The following is a 24,293-nucleotide window of genomic DNA, read 5'->3' on the forward strand; positions in this document are numbered from 1 at the left end:
TGCAAAAACCTTATACCTTCAGCCAGTCAGGAACGATCACTAAAGTAGTATTTATTCTGTCCCATTCTGTTAGTAGCGTTGGATTTCCTTTAGTCTTGCACTTGCATCTGGCTTTGCAAGCACAATGTGGGAGTCTTCATGAAATTCATCTCCTTTTTGTCTCCGTTTTTCAGACCATTAAGGTTTGGTTTAGGTCTTTGAAACAATCCTGAATCCTTGCCGTGTCTCCTAAGTAATCATCTTTCAAAGTAATCCTATGCAATTTGAACCATTGTCACTGCCTGCGTTACCAAGGGGCTAACAAAATGTCTACTTTTTATCCAGTTAGTTTTCAAAAGGCTTGCACGAATTTAAACTTACTGTCAAGTTGGGTTGATACTAGCCAACAGTGAAAATACTATTTGAGTGTTGTGTACCATAAGCAGGAAAAAAAAAAAAAGAGAGACCAAAATGAAACTTCTTTTAAAAGAAACACATGCATAATATGGAATGAAATGTTGTGTAATTTATTTTTTCCTAGCTGTCCAGGGCTATCGGTTAACTAATGCAGGATATGATTACCTTGCCTTGAGAACTCTGTCTTCCCGGCAAGTCATCAGTTCTGTTGGAAACCAGATGGGTGTTGGCAAAGAATCAGGTAATTTAAAAAAAGTGTTTTCAGTATATAATTTTTTTTTTTAGAAGAAATGGGTCTGTATTTTTGTTAATTTGTTGGAAACTTGGTGAATTTACCTTTGGATAGTCATATCAGTTAATCTGTCAAACACCAAAATTTATGGTCACTTCAAGTTCTGTGTGAGTCTTGACTACATCTGATTTTTTTCACAAGCGTTGTTCCACTTTGACCATTTTGTACAATTCTTGGATGGTTCCTTAAAAGGTATTTTGCAAACAGGTGACAGTTGTCTTGTGACTTGCAAAGAATTTTGAAGCCTTCTGTCAAAAAGATTAACATCAAATGTTTCATCCCACCTAAAAAAAAAAAAAGTAATATACAGTCCAAACTATTGGAGTGCTATCTTGGTTTCTCATGCTCATATGTTGATTGTAATTTGGCACAGCATGTCTTTTGTCATTAAAAAATGACGAAAAAAAAAAAAGAGGATTATTGGGGACAAATGGTAAAAATGAAACATAGCCAATTGCTAACACTGTTTTAAAGTAAGAGGTACCTTGAGTTTTCTGTCCAGTCAAGAGAAGTCTTTTCTAGTGTGCCATTAAGTTACTTCTTATCCCCTAGTCTGAAATATGTTTCAGATCAGATGGATGGTTCAACCAGATGATCTTGGAGGTCTTTTCCAACCGTAATGATTCTATGATATTCTACTAGTGGAGCAGCATAATCTCTTCACCAATGACTTCTTCTTGTTCAGATTTGTAATACATAATATACAAATTTGGTTGTCTTTTCTGTTAAAAGAAGTGTAGTAGACTTTGCTATTCCAGAAATAGCAGTTACAAGAAGTCAAGCAACCGATTTCTCACTGCACTGTTGCATTATATACCTGTCAGATACCATTTATTTCTCAGATCTGTGCTGCTGTTTTTTCTCCTAGATATTTATATTGTTGCAAATGAAGACGAGCAGCAGTTTGCAATGAAATTGCACAGGCTTGGAAGAACTTCCTTTCGCAGCCTGAAAAATAAGCGTGACTACCATAAGCACAGGCACAAAATGTCATGGCTGTATTTATCCCGGCTAGCAGCAATGAAAGAGTTTGCCTACATGAAGGTAGGTGGTTGTTTGCACCATATTAACAACGATGTAATAGTCCGGAATGTACTTCTCAGATTATCTTCTCATCACTTCATATTTGCAGTATATGTTAGGATGTATGCTTTTTATTTGTTTTTTTTAGTGGACTTAAAGTATACATTTCAGAGAATGACAGTGCTGATGCCTTTTGTATACTTTCAAGTGACAAAATCAAACTTTGCCATGGAAGTCGTATGGAACTGAAGCAATTTCCATAAAATTTCAGGTGAAGCTGTCCAGTCATCTGAGTCTTAATAAAGGCAGTGAATAAACTATCGCCATTTCACTTAACCTTGTCTTAGGAAAGACTATATGCTAGGGAAAATTTGTGAAGTATCTACTAGTATTTTAGTCTTGTCTATTTGGATCACTTCCACAAACATAATTACAGAGTATTTGTTAGGTCTGTAAGCGATGAGTTTCAAACTGGGAGGAGAGCACACTGAGAGCAGCCCTGCAGAGAAGGACTTGGATGTTCTGGTGGATGAAAAGCTTGACATAAGCCAGAAGTATTTGTTTGCATCCCTGAAGGCCAGCAGCCTCCTGAGCTGCATCAACAGAGGAGTGGCCAGCAGGTGGAGAGAGGTGAATGTCTCCCTCTGCTCTGCCCTTGTGAGGCCCCACTTGGAGTGCTGCATCCAGGTTTGGGGCCCCCAGCACAAGAAGTATGTGGAGCTGTTAGAGTGGGCCCAGAGGAGGACCACAAAGGTGATCAGAGGGGTGAAGCACCTCTCCTGTGAAGAAAAGCTGAGAGTCAGGGTTATTTAGCTTGGAGAAGAGAAGGCTTAAGGGAATGCTAATAGCAGCCTGCAGTACTTAAGGGGGCCTACTGGTAAGCTGGGGAGGGACTCTTTCAGGGAGTGTTGTGATAGGACAAGGAGTAACAGTTTTAAATTAAAATAATGGTAGATTGAGATTAGATACTAGGAGGAAATCCTGTGCTCAAGATGGTGAGGCACTGGCATAGGCTGCCCAGAGAAGCTGTGGATGCCCCATCCCTGGAGGTGTTCAAGGCCAGGATGGATGGGGCTTTCAGCAGCCTGGTCTAGTGGAGGTGTCCCTGCCCATGGCAGAAGGGGTGGAACCAGGTGGTCTTTAAGGTTCCTTCCAACCTGAGCCATTCTGTGAATCAAGCGAATGATTTGGTAAATATGGTTAGAGCAAGCTAACAGAGCTACAAAATACTATGGCCTACCTTTAGTTTATCTTTAATGTAGTGTAATACTGGATATTAATATTTAAGAAGAAACTTTTGCCTTACTGAGACTGAGTGTGGATTACCTGACCAGGCCAAACTGTATTTACAAGAACTGTTGAACCTTTTTCTAACACCCTATTCCCAATTATCTGCTGGTGGTTTCTTAAGCTAACAGACCAGGTACGATTCTGCTGTTTTTCTATCCCGTTGTGTTTTCCTGCCACCTGCAGGATAACTAAACTCTGGAAAATACAGAAGCATAGTTAGTAGTGAAAGTTCAGATTGCTCTTCCTCCTTAAGCACATGATTTGACTTTTACAGTTAGCAGTTGAATAATGTGTAGGATGCTGCTTCCGCAATGGTGCTTAACTGCTTATCTTATATTTGTAGTTTGTCATGTATGTAATGTTTTCTTACTGGTTATCTTTTATTTTTTCAATATGTTGTCTCTTTCCAGGCTTTGTATGACAGAGGATTTCCTGTTCCAAAACCTGTAGACTACAACAGGCATGCAGTTATTATGGAACTCCTTGATGGCTACCCTTAGTAAGTTTGGAAGCTTGAAGTCTGTTTTACAGAAGCCCTAACAACGATAGGTTCAGTAAGACAGCAGGGATGACGTTTTTCCTTATCATGTGAGTCAGTTCTGATCATGCTGAATAAAGCATGAATAAAGTCAGGCCCAGAACGGCTAGGGTTCTGCTTCATTATATTTGGAGAAATTGGTGAGAGAAGGAAAACTAAAAAGATACTCTCTTTGTCCAAAAAGACTGGTGGAAATAGACTTTTTTTTTTTTTAAGTACGGAATACATCAGAGGAGCAATGTGATACAGAGGTTAGTGCTACAACCATTTTCTACACAGAAATTTTATGTTCTATATGTTATCTATTCAATGATATTCAATATTGATATATTCAGTATATCAAATATTCAGTATTGAGTTGTGTATCCTCCACGTTCTGAGCTCCAGTTCATGATCCATGTTGTGGTAAAGATTCAGGTAGGATTACAACTTGTACAGTTGCCATTGTAGAACTTCTGTGTTGATTTTTTTGGGGGGTGTTTGTTTTTTGTTTGTTTTATTTTTTATTTTATGTGTTTGTGTGCATTGAACGCTGTTTTTTGCTCAAGGAAGATTACTTTTCTTCAGTTTTTCAACATCCAGAAACATGAAAAAATGTTGAATTTTGTATGTGAATGAATGGCTTGTTTTGTTTCCATAGCAGAATGCAAAATAGCTATTTGATAACTCTATATAATGTACAGTAACAAAGGTTCAGTGTAATTAATCCCAAAGTATACAGTTGAAGAGTTACATTGAAGAAGTGCCTTTTAAGACTTTATTCTATCCCGTTTCCCCGCCTTTGTTAAATAGTTCCACATCTGTCCTGTAGACAGAAAGCTTTAAAGTTACATGTGGGCATTGCAGGTGAGGCTTACCATGCTATCCCAGTTCTGCAATTTTAACTAAGCATTTCCTGAAGGAGATGCTGTACTAGATGAGAAATTATTTCAGGTGATCAGCATCTCAGAAGATACCAGTTTAGATGACTTCCAAATTCAAAGAACAAATGGTATGTTTTATGATACAGACCTCTGGCTATAAGAAATGTCACCAATTAATTTTGCTGTTAATATGAAAATATTCAACAGCAGCCTATTACAGAGCTGCTTGAATTCCATTGTGTTTTGTTTGTATGTGCAACTGATATGTTCTCATAACACTACAGTGTTGCATTCAGGCCAAAATATATCACAAATCAGCTGTAAATGACGGCTTCTTGACAGCTCCTGGTATAATAAGACAGCTGCCTATTTATTCTGCTTGTAAAAATAAGGTGATGTCTATTCTGCGCACTTTTGGGGCAAAACATATACTTTGCTTTTATTCTGGAGTTTATGCTGGAGTATATTCTGGAGTGCTTTAAGCTTTTTTTTTTTTTTTTTTTTTTTTGGCTTTGCCTTATCCCCAGCTTAGTCTTGAAAACACTTTTTTGTGAGACATTTGAATGGCATTTGAATACAAGAAGACCTAAGTTACCTAAAACAATCCAGACATAAAAATTCGCTGATCCATTGTTTAAATTAGGCAGCATAACCATCGTGTTTGATAGGAGTACAAGAGACAAAGGGCTTTAGTTAAAACGAGGGATTTAACCTGGAGATAGGAGAAGCTTTCTCCCCATGAGGGCAGTGTGGTGGAGATTGCACAGTATGTTTCCATCCCTGGAAACTTTCAAGCCCGCATTGGTAGAGCTCTGATTAGTCTCATCTAATCTCAGAATTGACATAGCTATGAGCAGAGTATTGGACTAGTAACCTCTGGAGATCCCTTATGACTCAAATTGTGACCCTGTCATTCTCTCAGATGTAACTCATATGCCTTGTCTATATTTTTAAATTAATTCCTTCAGGGTTCAGGATATTTTCTTTTTTATTTAACTTTCCAGATGCCAAGTACACCACATCGAAGACCCTGCTGCTGTCTACGGTGAATTAATGGATCTAATTGTAAAACTTGGCAATCATGGTTTGATTCATGGGGATTTCAATGAATTTAATCTCATACTGGATAATGATGATCATGTCACTATGATTGATTTCCCTCAGATGATATCAACATCACATCCAAATGCTGAATGGTACGTACAAATGATGTATGCAAAATAAACCAGTTACGTGCTGATAACAACAAATAGTCAACCATGATTTGTTTTCATAAGCCTGCTTCAAATTCTTTTTCTACTGTTTTCACCATACATTACAAATGCAATTTGTTTCATGAATGAGTAGAAATCTCCTTAGGATAAATGTGTAATTAATTGCTTCTCAGTTAATATTATTTCTTTCAATTAAGAAATGAATAGAAATAATCTGCATTTATGTATGTATACCTACATGTGTACTTTCTCACTTCGAGTCACTGATGGTTATTAATATTCAAATAAAAGGCAAGAAAGTAGAGTAAAAGTTTGTCATACCAGTAGACTTAATTTCCTTGATTATTGCATTTTTACAATTCTGTATTTTTTAAACAGGTATTTTGACAGGGATGTTAACTGCATTAAGGAGTTTTTTAAGAAATGCTTCAACTATGAGAGTGAGCTCTTCCCATCATTCCAAGATATCAGGTAAAAAATGCCAGCTGACTCGTAATTCCCCCATGTTATGGTAGTTACGTTGGTTTTCTGAGAAAAATGGATGCCTCTGAGAGATGATTTTAGAAGTGAACAGGGGGAAAAAGAGCCAATTTGAAATATTTTTGTCATTCTTACAGTAAAAAGGATCCATACTGTCTTCACTGGCAGTTACTAAAAGTGGTTTCCAAAAACTGAAGCACGTCTTAAAATCTGCTGTCTCCTTTGTCTTACCTCTTGCAGCTAGGGGAAAGAGATACATCCAAATGCCGTAAATGTTACGGTGACGCAGAATTAGTTTCTCTGACTCTTAAAACCATATTTAACAGTCCTGGGGGATCAAGTATTAACTTAGTTTTTAATTTTAAATTTAATTTTCAAAATGCTAGTACATGTGGTGACCGCCTCTTCAAATATTATCTTCAGAATTTTCCTACTGTAGTTTGTCCCTTTTGAAAAGCAAACAATTTTCTCACATATTTTAAGAGCAAAGCTGATTCAGTTAAAAGGGTTTTATATCACTCTGAGCCCTTTCTCAAAGGGGAATTGTCTGTGTGTGTGTCAACATGTCCGTCATCGTTCTGTTTGCACAAGCATAATTTAAGTATTATATTTGTTAAAATCAAATTGTTTGCTTTCAGTAAGTGCTGATTATGAAGATGGAATCATCTTGTATGAAAGTCTGGTTCTGTCAGGCTACATTCTGCTAACTACCCAAAGCCCTGCACTGTAATATGTTACCTATGTTCCAATGGAGTATACTCTTTTTGTTAATAGCATGGTAATTATAGTCTAACTTGATAGTATTTTTAATCCAAAATACAGCATAATGATTTGATATATTAAAAGAAAGCTCACTTCTATTTCTTTCAGGAGAGAGAGTTCTCTTGACATAGAGATTGCTGCCAGTGGTTATACAAAGGAAATGCAGGAAGATGATGAGCTGCTTTTCCCAGAGTGCTCTGATGAGGATGATCATACAACAGAGGAGAGGGAATTTGTAGAAGATGCTGAAAGTAACGCCAACTTCCTCAGCCAAGATAAAGAAAACAATGCAGACTTCATATATGAAGTGGTTTCTGAAAGCAGAACCTCTGAAGACTTGTTATCACAGTGAAGATGCTGAAGCCACAGAAAGTAGTGAAAATTCACAAGGACTGAGTATGTCAGAGTTGAGTTCAGCCTTGGAAAAGGTTGAAGGGCAGCCTGTGCTTTCAAAGTCCAGTGAAGATGCAGAGAGTTGTGCACTTGGTTTTTCTGAGCACAAAAGAATACCTGACAATGCTGCTGAAAATCAGACAGAGGGCAGCAGTGGTAAGGACAACGATGAATGCCCTGATCTGGTTGACTTGTCAACTTTAAATAAGGAATTGAGACCTTAGAGGTAAATACTTATATTTACTGTCTAGTGGTGTGGTGAAATTTTCTTCTTTTTTCTTTATTTCTAGTAATAATGTGAGTAAAAATTAGGACACAAAGATCCCTTTTATTTAAAACCTAGCCAGAATCACTCAAGAGATTCCACAAATTTATTGGTCGTGTTTAGCTAATACAGACTGCTGGGCATACAGAAGTGGTTAAATTGCAGCTACTTTAAAGGGCTGATTCGTTGTGAAATGCAGCTCATATATTCGTTTGAGTGACTACGCTCAATGAGCATCTGAGACAAGTTTTCTTAGCTTTCAGAAACGCTCAGGGATTATCCTGAGAGTCTTTCAGTCTTACTCCTTTCCACCTGCATAGAATCCTTTAGGTTGGGAAAGACCTTCACCATCATCCAACGACCAACCTCACCACCACGTAAAGTGGTTAAACCGGAACAGAACCTCTTTCAAACAGCACTACAGCTTCAACTACAGACAAGGGACAAATACTTACTCCATCCACCCAACACAATTAGTTATTTAGATACATTCTTAAGATGTTTTGAATTAATACATTTCAGTAAATTCAAGTAGATTTACACGCTGTGAGAAAGACACCAATACCCATTTAACATCTTGCCAAAATCTCAAACTTCCAGCTTCTGCAGTTAAATGCCAACAAGCTGTTTCAAGGTTAAGCAAACCCCCAAACCTTAAAAAGAAGTAAAACAAATACCTTTGGTGACTGTGTTGTCTTCTTCATTGGTCTTCGTTTTGGGGCACGTTTTTTAACGGCCTTTGCCTGTGGTCTTGCAACACCCAATTTTACCACTTCTGCCCAAGATTTCGCAACTACGAAGCAAAACAGACACGATAACCTTAACTGGCAGCTGTGTAAACAGGACTTCACAGCTATTTATGATTCCAAAGGATTTGCTGTAGTCAGAAATCACAATTTCAAGCTGAATCTTAACGAGTGTCCAAGCATCCAGTACGAGCGTCCAAGCATCCAGTACAAGTGTCCAAGCATCCAGTACGTTTCTACAACAAAAAGCGTCATACAGTTCCAGAATCTGTGCTAAGTGCTGACCTCACTCTGTCCTCACTCTCTGCTCGAGTTCAGAAAGCATTTGGACAGTGCTCTCAGACATGTGGTCTGATTTTCTGGGCGGTCATTTAAGGACCCAGGAGTTAAACTTGATGATCATTGTGGGTTCCTTCCAATTCAGGATATTCTGCGATTCTGTGAAATATTTTCCTCATTACAAATTTGCCATAAGCCTTTCAGTCTTGCACTTTATTGTACCTGAATTTTTCCTTAACAGAATGTAAGGTTTAACAGCAAAAAAATGTTTTTTTTGTTTTTTTTTTTGCTTTTTTGTTTTTTTTTGTTTGTTTGTTTGTTTTTTGTTTTTTTTTTTAAGTGAAACATATCCAGGATTAACCAGGAAGGCCTGTGATTTTATCTCACCATATAATAGGACTATCACTGAGACACTGCACACAGACACTGCACACAGCATGTTATTCACAACTTTAAAATGATTCTACAAAAAACGAAGATAGCAAAGAATAATAAATTGCCAGATGAATGTTGATATTGATGGGAAATTTTAAATTTGACTTTGAAAGAGTCAAATTGATATAATTTGTTTTCATAAATTACAGACATCTCATCTTTAAGTGTTTTCATAAAGATTAAATTTTCAAGAACCAGATTCCCTCTCAATTTTTCCAGTGGTATCAAAACTATTTTGACCAACATTTGAATTTGAATGTTCAACAATTAAAATATTTGTGTCTCAATGGTTATCATCCATGATGTCTGCCATACACCCAACACTTACAGGCAGTCCAGTCTACAACTGACAGTGTGTGAACTGGCTAGGGAAAAAGGCATAAAGAAACTAAGCTGAATACAGGTAAAATGCATGTTTTCACCAACAAAAATTATTGAACTGAAATTGTATCAGTTATATACTACTCCAAATTGAGGGACTTGGAGGATCAATACCGCAATTAACCTAACAAACAGAACCTTAATTCTACCATTTTTCAGTTTCTGAGCATTAGGATTTGCGTTCTAAATACCTTGTTATAAATCTAGTTGCTAAAGCGATGGATAAGTGTGAGAACATAAAATTTTGCAATTCTCAGATGATTCAAAAAAAAAAAAAATCCCCCAAACCATCAGAATATACACCGATCATTTGGTGGTCTCAGAATAAAACTAATAATAGGACTACTTCAGTTTTGTAGCTGTTTTTTAAAGCAGTAGAAATCATATTAAAATTAACTGCTGAAACAAACCTAGTAAGTTGGCAGTAGAGGCACCGCTTCTTCTTTTTGAACTGATAACTGCTACAGCACCACTCCTCCTCTTCATGGGAGTCTTCTTCATACTACGTCGTGAACTTCTTGTTAAGTTGTTAGGTGTTGCCATTGAGGTTTTATCATCTTGGCTAACACCATTAGATTTAGGTGTTTTCTCTAGGGCACCATTTTTCTCCCCTGTATTCATATCTTTTGCAACACCGTTCTGCTCTTCTGCAATTGGTGATGGTGTTGTGATGTGCGAAACAGAGAAACGCCCTTTTGTGTAAGGTGCTGGAGAGCCTGTAGGAAGCTGCGGTGTTGCTTTTCCAGAGTCAGGGGAAGAGGCAGCTGGGGGCGTCTGGGCTGGCAATTTTTCTGGTGACATTTTTTCTTTTTGCAAACATACAGAAAGTTCTTGGTAGAAAAAAAAATAACAAAAAATTACTGTGCAAAGCTAAACTACAAGTGTTCTTTTCTATCTCTGAAAGTAAATGCAATAGTATAAAATAGCATCAGATCAGTTGAAAAAGTCTTAGATGTTACTCTCTAAGAAGAAAGCAAATTGGCAACAACTTTTAAATTTCAAAAGCCTCCAATGGCCTGTGCAAATCCAACTGAACAAATTAACTTTGTTACTCTAGTTTATTCAAAACAGTCTTATTCCCATAAAGTGCACTACAGGCTTTCACTAGCTTAAATCAGCAGCTGAATGTTTTCAGACTTCTGGCCAAGCCACACGGCCATAGCTTGCATAGTCTGGCAACAAACTACTCTTTCTAGATTGCGTCTCTTTTCTGCTATTTATGATTAACTGGTGCCAGTAGATTCTGCTGTTAAGCACAAGCACACAAACATACTCCAAAACATGCATGAGAACAAGCAAAAACGTGTGATGAAATAAAGCACACCCCCTGGATAAAGAGAGGTAGACGAACAATAAGCTGCACATCCTCCTTTGGAGGAAAAAGTTTAAAAATGCTGATTAAAAAATACCATTATAATTCCCAGTCAATATGTCCACTTCCTAACATACATCTTTATTATTCATTTTGAATTCATTTTTAGAAGTCTTTGAATTTACAAGTTCTGTTCGTATCACTTAGCTTAGCGACTCGATTAGCCTCAGCATTTATTTACCTGGACTGCAAAGTGCTTCAGCCCCTGAGCCTTTTTCAGCACTGCGCGTGGGGAGCCTCCAAACGGTAAGCTCAGCCTTGCAGGAATCGCACCTCGTTTAAGGGGTGAGTTGGGAGGCAAACTTTTGTCAAAGAGTTCCGGACTTAGATGACCACCAAAAGACAATCTTTTTCGCTTGCCTAAAGGCTGAGGTAACAGATCACCGCTCTTCCTCTTCTGAGACACTCTTTTTGTGTTACCTAAACAAAAAATAGCAATAATTGAATATATCTCCACAAATCAAAGAATCCAGGAAGTCACCATTTTAACCAGCACAGGAAACAAGGCTTACTTGGGCATTTTAAAGGCAGAAACATATTAGAAAGTAACTCATTTACATTCAATTGGAGAAAATTTTATAGAAATTACTGGTTATTTTTAGGGTCATATATATAAAAACATGATGTTACAGAACCAACGTATCAGCAATTAATTATATATTTAAATGGAAAAATTCTCACGAAAATTAAGAGATTTTCTCCAATTAAGTGCCAACAAGGCGCGAAATCTATTTACCTGATTCTTCTTCAGCCAACAGGTCAGAAACATTCATTTCTGCAACAGCCTCATTGCCTTCCAGTACACTAGCACTTCCCAAAGACCTTTTTGATGATGATCTCCGAGGTCTTAGAACACAAGTATCTTCCAAATCTGATTTCTGATTACACCCATTGGTGGCCAGATCTTGTTGAGTTCCACTGTCCTGTCTGTCTACAGTCTTATTGTCGTGTTCTTCAACTGCATTTGTCTCCAGTGCTTTCTCAGTTCGCAGTTCAGAGGTCCTCGGCCTACCCCTTTTTCTTCCAGAGCCAGATTTCTGACTAGCAGGAGATGCCAGTTCTGATGTTATCTCTCCTGAAGTTGGTGTCTCTGAATGGATGCTTTTGTTTACAAATTCTTTACTTTGTCTGACATTTCTTCTGGGACTCTTGGAATTAGAAGCAGGAGACTCAGAATCTCTCTTTTTTGAATCTACATTTGTCTGATCACAGATTTCTTTCAGCACTTCTACTTTCCCCGATTTTCTTGGTGTATGTTGTTTACTGTTTCGTCTCTGGTTTATGCATTTATTTTCTGCCAAAGGCTGTTGTTGGAGGCTATCATTTCTGCACACTGAATCTTCCCTTTGAATTTCAGCTGAAATTTCTGAAAAAGATTTGTGTTCCAACAACACATCTCCTCGAGCTGTCGGAGTACCAATATTTACAGAATCCACCCCAGTAGCTTCGTTGGTAGGTGACATGAAACAAGATCGAGGACTCTTCCTTCTGGGGGTTGGTGTAGACATAACATGTTTGTCTACTTCAGAAACGTTTGTCATGTTTGTTGTCTGTGCTATTTTCTCTGCTGTTATTGCAGAGTTGTAGATTTTCACCTCATCTGCATAACCCAAGCGTTCTATGGAGCATGGCTGCAGCAGACATGCTGCATTTCTGTCATTCTCCTTACTGGGTTTGGGTGTTTTGGCTGGAACTTCAGTGCCTTTAGATTTACCTGGTGTACTTTCTTCCTTATGATCTTGCAAGTTACTTCTCCTGAGAATACTTTTTGTCATCTCCTTTGAAACAGAAGTTCGCGGACTTCTGGTAAAACATTTCTTGGTAGCACTTCCTACCATTGAGATTTGATTAAGTTCTGAACTAATTACTTCTTGTTTCATTTTATATTCTTCATTATTTTCACTTATGCCAATTTCTTTTTCTTCAGTAGGGCTTACATGATCACAACTTGATGCGATTTGAGCACTTGGTTCCTGCAGGGCACCCTTACCACCTTCTTTTCCAGCTTTTTCAGGTACATTTCCTCCTTGCAGAGTTTTTTTCACTTTAATCTCATGTTTCAGCGTTTCATAGAGTTTACTAAAGGGAGACATTTCAGTTTGCTTTCTAGTAGATTGTTTTATCTTATATGAAGATTTAGGTGTTTGTAGCTTAACTGGTAAGGCTTTGGACATATTTTCCTCTGTACTTTGTTTATTTTCATCAGCATTTTGTTCTTTGCACTCAGAATGATCTACAGCGTAAGCAAAGCAAAAACAAAGTTATGTAAAAAAAGCAGAAACATAAGTAAAGTTCCTTAAATACAGATGAGAATTCCCTCCTTTCCTCTACCAAGGCTAGCAACCAGGCTCCAGGATATGGGACTGTACACAAAGCTCTGTTTACAATAACAATTCTCTCATAATAAAAACATTAGTTGTGAAATGTTTAATAAATTTTAAGTTGCAATCTGGACCTTATCCCACATTCAGATAAGGCAATTTGTATTTCATGCTGCTGTTTTTCTTCGGTGGCTTATATACCTATCTTTCACGGCTGCCACAAGACAAATCTGTGAACACAGAACTAAACAATCACTGAGATCGGCTTACCACAATTCAGTCAGTTTCCTGTCTTGCATTTACCCAGGTGCTGTATTGTTCTAACTGTACCAATGCTTCTCTAGGGTAAAGCAAGACAATAAAACAGAGCTAGCACTTCCCAAATGAGACAGAGCAAGTGACCGCACGCATGCTGGAGGCCTGAAGTAACATGCTTCACTTCACATTTTCCACGCAGAGAGCAGTCAGCTAGCAGGGTTCATCCAAGAAGTTGCCTTTTGAAACCACAAGAAGCTGAGCCCTTGTGAACATTTACACATCCACAGTCTCAACACTGCCATATACCAGCATGAACATCTACTAAAACAAATGCTGACATGTCCACTTCTCTTAGATGCAACGGGAAATACATGTAAAGATGGAGAGACTAACAGACAAGGAAAAAGCACACTGATCAACTTTTGGAAAAGGAGATGGGGGTTAGGAAGGAGATCTTTAAACGTGATCTTTTGGGGTTTCAGCAAAACGTTCAATACTGTTTCTCAAAAAGTGTTACTGCCCGTTTGTCAGAATGCAACAATGTGTTTTCCCCTGGCATGGGTAAATCACAGCATTTAAGTACAATGCAGTAGTACACTGACACAGGAATGTGTACTGTGCTCAGTTTGAAAAATCTTTAAATATATTTATTTTGCTCTTTTCAACCTTGTTTTTCCTCCATATGCTAAGAATTAAAATTAAGGAGGAAGATGAACACAAACCCCCTATAATACAGGTACCAACCTGAAGATCTTTTAGATCCTGAAGTTTGCTTATGTAATAACTCCACTTCTGCCACCTGCTGAACATGAAGAACCTGTAAATTTGTACAACGTTACAGCAGAGCAACAAATATTTATTTAGCTTTCTACTGAACATTGGAAAAGGCTATATTTATAAATGTGTAAGCATTGCATACTGAACAGGTTTAAAAGCACTCAAATTAAAACCGAGTATTTCACCACTTAAGAACACTAACCGATACTCTACACAGCAAGAGCTCAAGTCTTGTTTTATTATTATTAGCTCTAAAAGCAGCTGTAGCATATGAACATGTACAAGCACATTCTAAGCTCACTTTTGTACCAGACCTAGTGGAAGAATTTTATTTAAATAAGAGAAACATCACGTACAAAAATCTTCAATAGCCACAGTACTCGCTAAGTAGCAATATCCCCTTGAAGGGTTAAAACATTGTTGGGAATTAAAAAAAGAAACAAGTGCAAATCAATTATTAAAAGATAAACTTAGTTTGATATTTATAAATTCCAACAATTTACTAGCCCATAAAACAACATACTTTTGGAGGAAAAAAATGCTCAGGTTCTAGGGCAAACATCCCCATTTAAAAGTAATAGATCTATTAACAGAAACTGATAACTCTAAAAATAATATATTGAGTTTAAAAAAGATATGAGTTCATTTGCATTTTCAAACAGAAAGCTAGCCTACGATTGAAAAAATATTCCTCATTTAAAAAAAAGCAGACAAAACCCACAACAAAACAGGGAAATAGAATTTATCCTTATCAATACTGATACCAATGTATTTAGAAGTAAGCCTGTCACCACAAATTTACCTGCCGCGTTTCATCTTTTGGAGATCTGGAACGCCTTTTTCTTGGAGTTGATTGGAGAGGATATTCAAACCTGGATGAAATATTTTAAAAGTAAAAACAAGCATTTTTTTGGTTAAATAGCTGATAACTAAATTCGCATTATTAAGATAAATGACCTAGAAAGAGTTGTCCCACTCCCAGCAATACCAACATATTGCTTTAAAGTACTTTCACTACATCAAAATATTCTCTTCTCCTAGAAATGTGTTTGTCCTTGAAACAAAATCAAAATGATCTCTCCAGACAATTCTATCTTTATTGATTTAGCTTAATATAATATATAAAAGTAATAAAAAAAATCTTTAAGCCGTCTTGCCTTCTGGAGAAGCTCTATAAGACATTGTAAAGAGATACAAAATAAACTAAATTATCTTTCTGAAAATGGTAAAATGATGTTTTAGGTTTTCCCATTCATCTACTGCTATCTCCTGTATCTTCATCCGGCAGGTAGAGACCGTCCACAGAGTTCCCCACACTGTTTGGCTGCAGAACATGTTCTAGGATCAAGGCATTGTCTGTCAGAGACAGTTTGTCACTGGCACTTACCTGAAAGAATGATCAATAATAGTTAACACATCTCCGTGCTTCAGAGGTACAGGTTGCTGAAAACAGCTACCGTTCAGCTGCGTAGGATTTACTGTACTTAAATTTGTCAAGATTGCCTAGAAATAAAACAAAAATTTCAGTAGCCCGATGAGATGCAACAATGCAATACAAATGTCATTAAAATATGCATATCTTACCTCCTCGTTTTCATTTACTTCAATTTTACAATGTTCTTTTGAGACATGAGGCAACTGGATACGGATGTCACATTCTGTTCTCCTAGAGGTGAAAATATAATTGGAGTTTACAGACATGCAGAGAAGACAAAAAATCTCACTGCTGTAGAATTTGGTGCTTTGACATCCCAAATTTCAGCTAATAATTTGGATGACTGTACACAGAAGAACAAAGGGACAAGAAAATACATTGAATGAAATACTTAACGTGATGTCTATTGCACCAAAAGAGTTTGGAACACTAGGAAAAAGCCAGAAAGTTATTGCTACCACAGGGAAACCTTTTCTCCACCAAAGAAAAAAATGAATGTGATCAGCAGTTTAAATTCCACCACTTTTCTCTGGACATATACATTTAATACATGCCAACAGACCTAAGGCAAGAGAGCAGTCACTAAGTTCTCCAGGTAAGAAACAGGGGGAATGCTGTACTTGGTGCTAATTTCTGTGATGAAAAGTGGTGGAAAAAACAGCACTGCAGTAAAAAGGATCGAAAGAGAAACGCGGAGTCTAAAGCTTGGATTCTAAGTCACGTTATCAGCAAAATACACTCTGTCCAAAATCTGTCCTAGTGCTAACAATACAGAGATCAAAAAAAACAGTGTCTGAGTGGCTGAGAAGCAGCCTTTTCATCCGCCAGTAAAGCCAATTATTATAGGACTGGTTCCAGTGTGAAGCCGCAGATTACCATTAGTGGCCAAAATTGTTAGAATGCAGGCTTGCCCTGCCTAACCCACCAGGGAGCGTTGAACTCATTCACCTTAATTGGCTAAAAGAGTTGAGATCCTGAAGACAATTAAGTCTGAAAAAAAATGCAGGACATTAGGCAATGAACGGGAAGAAATGAACCACCTAAGGCTTTCAACTGTGACAAAAAAATATCAGGAGCTTATGTTTCTGTAATGCCAGAGAATCCATACTGGAAAAAAGGTAAAATAACCAAAAATCTGTTCATGACAAGCCTAAAAAGACATTAAAACTGATTATCATCTGCCTGGGCAGCTCTGCTGAAGCCAAAGAAGAGTATTATTGACACTGCAGTGCTTCCCACAGACTGGCACTACGGGATCTGATGCAGGACTGGATAATTAGTTAAGATATTAATCAATCAATCAGAGAAGTGCTGAGCAAACCCAGTTCAAGAGAAGTAAAAACATTTATCAATTCTTGATACTAGCTCGTGCATTTCATTACTGAGGCCTTGGAGAACCAAAAAAATAATTAAAAAAAAATTAAAAAAATAAAAATAAATGCAAAAGAGCACTGGTATGAGCACAGTTGAATGCAAGCCACTTTCCCTTCTGCACTGGTTGGTTCTCTAGGACCTGCCCGCAGATAAGAGTGCCACCACTTGCTAATTGGACACACGTCACATGTAGATTACTTGCAATCTCATAGCTCTAGCGGATCTCTTTGACAGAAACTTTGGGGAAAAAAAAAGAACTTTTTTTTAAACAAGGAAAGGTCAAAAAGCGATGACAAACAGTAAGTTCCGCTCAAGTAATGTGAGTCCAATACCACTTTTCCTACCTTGAACAGCATTCACAAATACAAACAGTTCTTTCTTGCAAGTAAATATTAAAAAGATTCTGTCTGCAGGAACTATCATTAATGTTATTTCAATGCATCCGAGTACTCGACACATTCTCACCTTCCAAATAAACAAGAACTTGCAGTGAGTGGAAAGTGAATTCCATCGGTCCCATTGCGTTTAATTACAATTATTTTCCCGAAGAGCGGCATCTTCCAACATAAGAAGCCTTACCTATGTGAGAATGTCAAAATTACTCATCCAAGTCATGATTTATTCTCATAAATATGTAAAGCAACGTAACCCTTTTTTAATGCCGTTCAAAACACTCCTAAAGTACAGCACAAGAGCCTTGTGCCTGTGCCACGTGAACGAAGTGCCATTTCCATGTGTTTCCCTGCACCTGGGAACTATCCACCACGAGCATTGGTTGAAATCGTGCACAGGAGCGCGGGCACTACACGTTTGGAGGAAACAACGCTTTTAACAGCGGTAAGAGCAGTCATCACGTGCTCACACAAACTTAGCAATACCGCTTTGACGTATGCCATAGCTGCTTGGTATCCATCAGAGCCTGCAAAGAGGCAGCACCACTCATACAATGGTTCATTCCATGAGCGATTTAAAGCTATTTTCAGGCAAGCAGTCACTCCTGCTCACCTACACCTGGTGCGTTACCTTCCTCTCATCTACTGGGACGTTCTCGGACTTGGCTTTCAAGCAAAGCTGCCTTTGAAGCAAACCTGGAGAAGCCGTGACTGCGGCTGGAGCTATTTATCTGCAGCTCCCTGTCAGTGCCAGCTCTCACACCCGCAGAGGTTTCACAGAAATCCCGCTGCAGGCTGGGTCTCAGAAGCGACTGCGTCCCCTGGGCTCTCAGGGAGCTCCCTCCTCCAGGAGGAGGCTGAAGCACCCGTCATTACCACAGGATCAGGGTCCCGAGCGTTGCGTTAAATACAAACCTGACCAAACCACGACATTTCTCACCCCTTGGCCCGTCAGCAAAGGAAGGACCGAAGGGGAAAGGCCTGGCAGGAGCCCCGCGGTGCCGGCTCCCTGAGGGGCTCCCACAGACACACACAGCGTGTGACAGCACTGACAGCGCCCCTCCGCCAGCAAACCCTTGGGTGTGCCTGTGCACGGTGCAGCGCCACATGTTGTTCATTTGAAAGCAGGCCCTACAACAACACCTATAACCCGCGCATGGGATTAAAGCCCAGCACCCCCACGCCACAAGCACCGTAAGGGCAGCACCACGGAGCGATCCCAGCCCGCTCTCAGCATCCTCCCCGGCACTCCGCTTCCCCCAGCAATAACCGCGTGTGGTTTTAAAGCTTATTCCCAACGCCAGCAGCTCCCCGCCCCCCCTCACCCCGTCCCGTCCCGGCGCTCACCCCCTCAGCGCGGTGCCGGCTCCCTCCTGCTGCCGCCGCCGCTCCCCGCGGCGCCCCCCTCCCGTCCCTCCCGTCCCTCCCGCCCTTGCCGCGCGCGCCAGCGCCGCCTCCGCCCGCTCGTATCCCTCCGCCGCGCCGCTCCAGGCACCTGAGGCACCGGAGACACCGGGAGCTGCCGGAGCCGCCCCGGGGGGACACGGCCCCACACACCCAGCCCCGGTCGAGCCGCCTCGAGGCCCCTCGGCTCTATCCAGCGCCGCTCGGCGGACGGACTCTTTTAGCCCGGGAGGCCCCAGTTGGGCAGCAGCTCGCTAAAAGCTTCCTAAACTAACGCAGACAGCCGAGGCTGGCTTCTGAGCCGCTCCTCCCCTAATTCAAATTGGTTTTGGTTTTGGTTTCTTCATCATAAAAACAGGGCGCTTCGAAGGGGTAACAGTAGGGGGAGCGCGGAAGGAAGCAGCAGTAAAAGTGTTGAAAATAAAATCAGCGCTTTAAGTCTGTTGTCGTCATCTAAGTAGTTACCTGCTGTTACCTACAAAAATTTATTCCCTGACAGGAATTGAGTACTAAGGCTTAAAGTTGAGACTCTCAAGAACTCAAAACAAAGCCCATGCTGCTCTGTATGTGAAGATTTAAAAAAAAAAAAAAAAAAAAAAACACTGGTGAGGAGCCAGGGTGACTCAGGCCTTGACCAGAAGGCCTTGACTGCATAAAAGTAGAAAGCTGATACGAGAGAAAATTGTCATCACCACATCCAACATCACGGCCATCCACATTCTTGGCCAAGTCTACGCTTGATATCTATCATTTAAGCAAAAATTGACTTCCAGTCAATGAGATAATATGGTATGAAAAATGACAAGAAACCCTGATCTGAAAATAGGCAAGCAGAAGATGCCTTTGAACCCTTTAAATGTAGACTCGGGTCAGAAACATTTTTAGACTGGAAGGACTCCACCTCAGCCCTTCGTGACATAGAGAAGATTATTTTTAAAATGCTCTTTAAAACATTTAAGCACAGATGAAAATTAACTACATTAAGACACATAACTTCCATCATTATGCTCAATTTTTCTTCATTTTGCACATTTTTACCAGTGGCCTGCGGTTACAAAGCGCAGGCCCCAACTACCTCACGTTTCATTCTCCAGCCTCCTCCACGCAGTACATAAAGCCAATTTAAAAGCAAGTCATGTATTTGCTCTCTGCTGATTCTCTCTGAGGCTTAAGGGAGTCACAAAAGAGTTTGGACTTCTATAAAAGGGATTAGAGAGTACGGCTCTCTTCCCCTCCATGAAACAGAACAGGAAAGTTCTTAGAAATGAGGGAGTAGAGGTAGGCCAGGCAGCAGATGGAGATGCAGGTGACTTAATGCTCCTCCTGCTCTTTGGGCATTGGTTAGCCTGGCTGCTCGAAACCTCATTTTCAGGCTGTGGTTTCACAACAAATGAAAGCCAACCTGACCTTTACCTACTGCCAGAGTTAAACAGAGTTGAGGTATTTAAAATAAGCACGAAAGAAACAAAGTACGCCTAAAAGTTCTGAATAATTAGACAGAGAGAACAAGTTACTCTTACGGACAAAATCAAAAATACTTCAAAAACTTGGCATTGCTCGTCGGTCGAGGGAAATGATTGCCCTGTTCTGCTCTGCCCTGGAGTGGCCTCACCTCGAGCACTGTGCGCGGTTCTGGGCACCACAGCACAAAAAGGACATTAAACTGTTGGGAGAGTGTCCAGAGAATGTGTGACTCCAACCATGTCTTCTACCAGCTGATGTTTCAATTTCGGATTTTTCTGGATTAAATTAACTCTTGTCACATCTTTTACTACCTCCTTGTTTTCTACTGGAGTCTCCGGCAATTTCTGCAAGGCATTTTCATCTGTAGTAGGTTCCAATTTTTGCTGTGGGGCCCTTGTGAGCTGCTTGATGCCTGACAGGAAATCAGTAGGCTCTACAGGCTCTGGCTTCTGCTTGGCGGTCTTCATGAGCTGCTTGATGCCCGACAGGACCTCTACAGGTTCTGGCTTCTTCTTTGGGGTTTTTCATAGCTGTTTGATGCCTGATGCAACGTTGACTGACTCCAACTTCTGATCTGGAGTTTTGTGACTCCAGTGGAGTGACATGCTATCCACATCAAGATCTTCTTCCAGCATAGCTATTCGTCCTTCTGGAATTCTGGAGGACATTATTTCAAATATAGACTTTGGAGATTCCTTCTCTCTCATCAAATCTGAGATGTCTTGACAATCCAGTATCTCTCCTGAAGAATCTGGAGTATTTAATGGTGACACCATCATCTCTCCTGAAATAAACAGTAGGTTTATCTAATTTGGCAAACAAACTAAGCAGGAAATCCAAACATTCCAATCGCTGTATAACTAAGTAAAAAATGGATTCAATCAGCCAAAGCTTTCTACAAGCTAAATCCAAAACTGTGTTTCAGCAATTGGTTTGGTAATTAGCAAGAAGGCAATTAGCTCCTACAAGGCACAGCATACGTTAAAAAAATTAAGCCTAAAAAACCTTGATGATTTTTTATTTAATATGATAAAAATCATTAGTATTACTACTCTGAATATTGGATAATTCATTCTTGATTTTTGTTGGTGATTCACTAGATGCTCACTTTTGCTAAATTCTTAGTAAAACAGAATTTAAAGAATTCTGAGTTATTCAGGAACACGACTGATATGCAAAGTCATATGCAAAAGACAGAAAAAAAAAGCTAAGGATCATCTTAACACAAATCTTCCTAATCTGACGTTTTTCTTAAGTAGAATCTTTGCAAAATTCTACAGCATAACCACTCCCTGCCGTAAGATTTTGTCATTGAATCTAGATGTATCCCCTGACAATTGATTAAAGGATTGCCATGCTTCAACACAAGGTTTGCCTGAAACAATACTTCAGCATTTAGAAGTTCGATATAAAACTGAATGAATAAAAAAATAACACCTACCAAAAAAAATAACTGGAACTACTGGAAAATGTCCTCCAATACATGATAAAAAAAAAAATCAATGGTTGCAAGATGCTTTATCTTTACACTAAGTCTGCCTAGCATTAGGCTATGCACTATCAGTGAGTTGCAGACACAGCTACCCCAAAGTATACTTTAATAATTTCTTTCCAATTAACAACCATACCAGATTCTTCAGGAGTACGCAGTTCAGAAGTGTCCATTTTCGTGCACGGTGGTGTAAGATCACTGTCACGAACAGTGCTTGAAGGTGATGTGTTTCCACTCGTATTTTCTGGAGTTTTAAACATCTCAGCCAGCCCTATAAATTATATTCAGAAAAATGAGCACTTGTTTCGGAAAAAAAAAAAAAAAGTGCACAGTTGGCAGAACCAGTAACAGGTTTTAAAAATCTCACAATGTACCTGTGAAGCTTTCATCCATATTCAAGTTTTGTTTCAAGATTGGATTTTTCACCACTTTAGGGACCTGTCCAGCTATTCTACCAGTGGTAGAGTGCGCTCTGCCTACAACTACTGTAGCAGGAGATTCTGCATGACCTGTGCTAAAATGACCTTTTATTTTTCTTTCTGGAGGAAAAAAAGGAAAAAAATAAATAAAAATTAGGACACAAAGATCCCTTTTATTTAAAACCTAGCCAGAATCACTCAAGAGATTCCACAAATTTATTGGTCGTGTTTAGCTATTGAATTTGAATGTTCAACAATTAAAATATTTGTGTCTCAATGGTTATCATCCATGATGTCTGCCATACACCCAACAGTTACAGGCAGTCCAGTCTACAACTGACAGTGTGTGAACTGGCTAGGGAAAAAGGCATAAAGAAACTAAGCTGAATACAGGTAAAATGCATGTTTTCACCAACAAAAATTATTGAACTGAAATTGTATCAGTTATATACTACTCCAAATTGAGGGACTTGGAGGATCAATACCGCAATTAACCTAACAAACAGAACCTTACTTAATGACTTTAATTCACGTGAAAGGTTCACCCCACTGCCATTCCTCCCTCATTCTGTCCTCCTGGTGAGGCCAGGAGTGTCCCGAGAGCACATAGAAGTGTGCCCAAAGGGAATTGCTGATTTTGGAGGCACAAGGTGCCTATGGGGCCAGGTCGGGAGCTGGGCTGGGATGAGCTCCATCAGGCAGCCGGACCAGGCCCGTTTCCAGCGTGGCGGACGAGCAGCCTTTGCCCTGAAACTCAAAAGTCAAACTCTGTCGCTGACTTCCCTTATTAAAATGGGAGCGTGGTTGAGAGGGGCCATCTCTTGCCTGGGGATGCCAGTCTTTCCCTGTAGTTAATGGAAAGAAGGAGGCTTCTCTAGAGGGCGAAGGCGAGCTGAAACCTCAGCTGGAGTGCCCTGGAGGTACTGCTGTGTCTCCACTGCCTACACAGGGATCTTGGGAGGCAGGTCTCCGGGTGATCAAATTAGTCTTTGTGTCTGCCTCATTCCCTAATTGTCAGTAGATATCCCAACTAGTGAACAATGTACAGCATAACAAAGGAGGCACACATATAAAAAGGAGCAGAATTAGCCTGCGCTAATTGGTGGGCCTGACTTTGCTGACAGGAACCAGGCAGTTAAGAGGAGGGCTAGGAAGTAATTCACTAACTAAAATACACCTCAGAACACAGTAGTAAAATGATTTTATCTTGGTAATTTGACAGACTGGAACAGCAACAGATGAAAGTTTTTCATTTGTTTGTTTGTTTTAACCTGGCCCAGCTACCAGGTCAGACTGCTAGAAGTCTCGGCTGTTGATGTAAATGAGTTGAAGGCTTTGACTTGAAACTTGTTCTCGGTGGGTCCGATTAAAGTGAATTTGGCCCTCGTTTTACATGTGATTTCTGACAAAATGATCTGTCTGACCCTCCTACAGGGTGTTATCATTGTCCTTTATTTAAAAATAGATCATTTGGAGCTTTATGTACGTACGCAAAATATTAATTACAAAATTCACACAACTTCCACAGTTGGCTGGCTTGCAGAATATTTCTCTCAAACAAAACCAAGGATTTAACACTTTGCCTTACTTTGCCTTAGTAAATGTGCTTTTAGCTTGTTAAGAAAAGCCCAATCTTTAAATATAATTTAAAGCTCTAATTAGTTGATTTTAGGCAATTTTTTTTTTTGACATTTTAATGGCAAGGATACCTGGATTTTTTCTGGTATTCATGAAGATATTTGATAAAAAGGTAGATGCAACTCTCTCTGAAAATAGCAAAAAAACAAGTTCATGGGATCTTTTCTAAGCCATACAGTAGCCATTTAGATTTTCTTATATGCTTTCAAAGCTATCCAGGAGCCTGGTAAAGGCTCTTAATTGCAGAACTTCCCAATTTCTACTCCACTAGCACTTCTTTAACTAGGTCTTTTCCTCCAAAATACGATCCTGTCACTGAAGGAAATAATACTGAGGAAATGAAATATGGAAGTTAAATATTAACTTTTTTCCCTTTTTAGAGAAAAAAAAAAAAAAAATATATATATATATATATACTTTTCAGATGGCTGCAAGTCTGAGCAGTCCTTTCATCTCCCACTCTCAATGCAAAAGATGCATTTCTAGAAATGGCACGCAAGTTTTATGGTTAATAAAATAGTTTATTGCGCCATTATTGTTAAGAAGTTTTTCTTGCAATGGAAAAGCATTCAGGTACACACTAAAACAAC

The 24,293-nt window shown here is 39.3% G+C and overlaps 2 protein-coding genes and 1 pseudogene across 5 annotated transcripts; 1 reads left to right on the forward strand and 2 right to left on the reverse strand.

Annotated features, from left to right (window-relative positions):
• The window catches only part of LOC119716060 (serine/threonine-protein kinase RIO2-like), a 117,487-nt pseudogene that overhangs the window by 787 nt on the left and 92,407 nt on the right, over nt 1–24,293 (forward strand).
• Nucleotides 484–15,118, reverse strand: LOC139998553 (uncharacterized). 4 transcript variants are annotated; one of them, XM_072027811.1, is made up of 7 exons: nt 14,888–15,117; nt 14,053–14,125; nt 11,466–12,962; nt 10,911–11,149; nt 9,768–10,187; nt 8,194–8,309; nt 484–972 (listed from the first exon to the last, which is right to left on the reverse strand). In XM_072027811.1, the coding sequence occupies exons 3-5, from the start codon at nt 12,901–12,903 to the stop codon at nt 9,975–9,977; spliced, it is 1,890 nt and encodes a 629-aa protein (XP_071883912.1). In that variant the 5' UTR covers nt 12,904–12,962; nt 14,053–14,125; nt 14,888–15,117; the 3' UTR covers nt 484–972; nt 8,194–8,309; nt 9,768–9,974. The 4 variants fall into 4 exon arrangements, with proteins under 4 accessions (XP_071883912.1, XP_071883911.1, XP_071883914.1 ...); XM_072027810.1 differs by having other exon boundaries at nt 11,466–14,125; XM_072027812.1 differs by lacking the exons at nt 484–972; nt 8,194–8,309 and having other exon boundaries at nt 10,048–10,217; nt 11,466–14,125; nt 14,888–15,118.
• Nucleotides 15,225–17,466, reverse strand: LOC139999444 (proliferation marker protein Ki-67-like). Its single transcript, XM_072027815.1, has 3 exons — nt 17,360–17,466; nt 15,670–15,751; nt 15,225–15,588 (listed from the first exon to the last, which is right to left on the reverse strand). Exons 1-3 carry the CDS (start codon nt 17,449–17,451, stop codon nt 15,469–15,471), a joined length of 294 nt encoding a protein of 97 aa, XP_071883916.1. The 5' UTR covers nt 17,452–17,466; the 3' UTR covers nt 15,225–15,468.

This window comes from Anas platyrhynchos, chromosome 25, assembly GCF_047663525.1.
Source record: "Anas platyrhynchos isolate ZD024472 breed Pekin duck chromosome 25, IASCAAS_PekinDuck_T2T, whole genome shotgun sequence".
Taxonomy (NCBI): Eukaryota; Metazoa; Chordata; class Aves; order Anseriformes; family Anatidae; genus Anas; species Anas platyrhynchos.

What these genes read in the sequence shown, in the direction of transcription:
- LOC139998553 (XM_072027811.1), bottom strand. Translation starts at nt 12,903, where the DNA reads ATGTCCAAAGCCTTACCAGTTAAGCTACAAACACCTAAATCTTCATAT. An exon ending in GTTGGCTGAAGAAGAATCAG is followed by an intron (nt 11,150 to 11,465) that starts GTAAATAGATTT and finishes TTTTTTGTTTAG; the next exon opens with GTAACACAAAAAGAGTGTCT. An exon ending in TGAAGCACTTTGCAGTCCAG is followed by an intron (nt 10,188 to 10,910) that starts GTAAATAAATGC and finishes TTTTCTACCAAG; the next exon opens with AACTTTCTGTATGTTTGCAA.
- LOC139999444 (XM_072027815.1), bottom strand. Translation starts at nt 17,451, where the DNA reads ATGCCGCTCTTCGGGAAAATAATTGTAATTAAACGCAATGGGACCGAT. An exon ending in AGTTCTTGTTTATTTGGAAG is followed by an intron (nt 15,752 to 17,359) that starts GTGAGAATGTGT and finishes TTTCACCTCTAG; the next exon opens with GAGAACAGAATGTGACATCC. An exon ending in AAGTAAATGAAAACGAGGAG is followed by an intron (nt 15,589 to 15,669) that starts GTAAGATATGCA and finishes TTTTATTTCTAG; the next exon opens with GCAATCTTGACAAATTTAAG.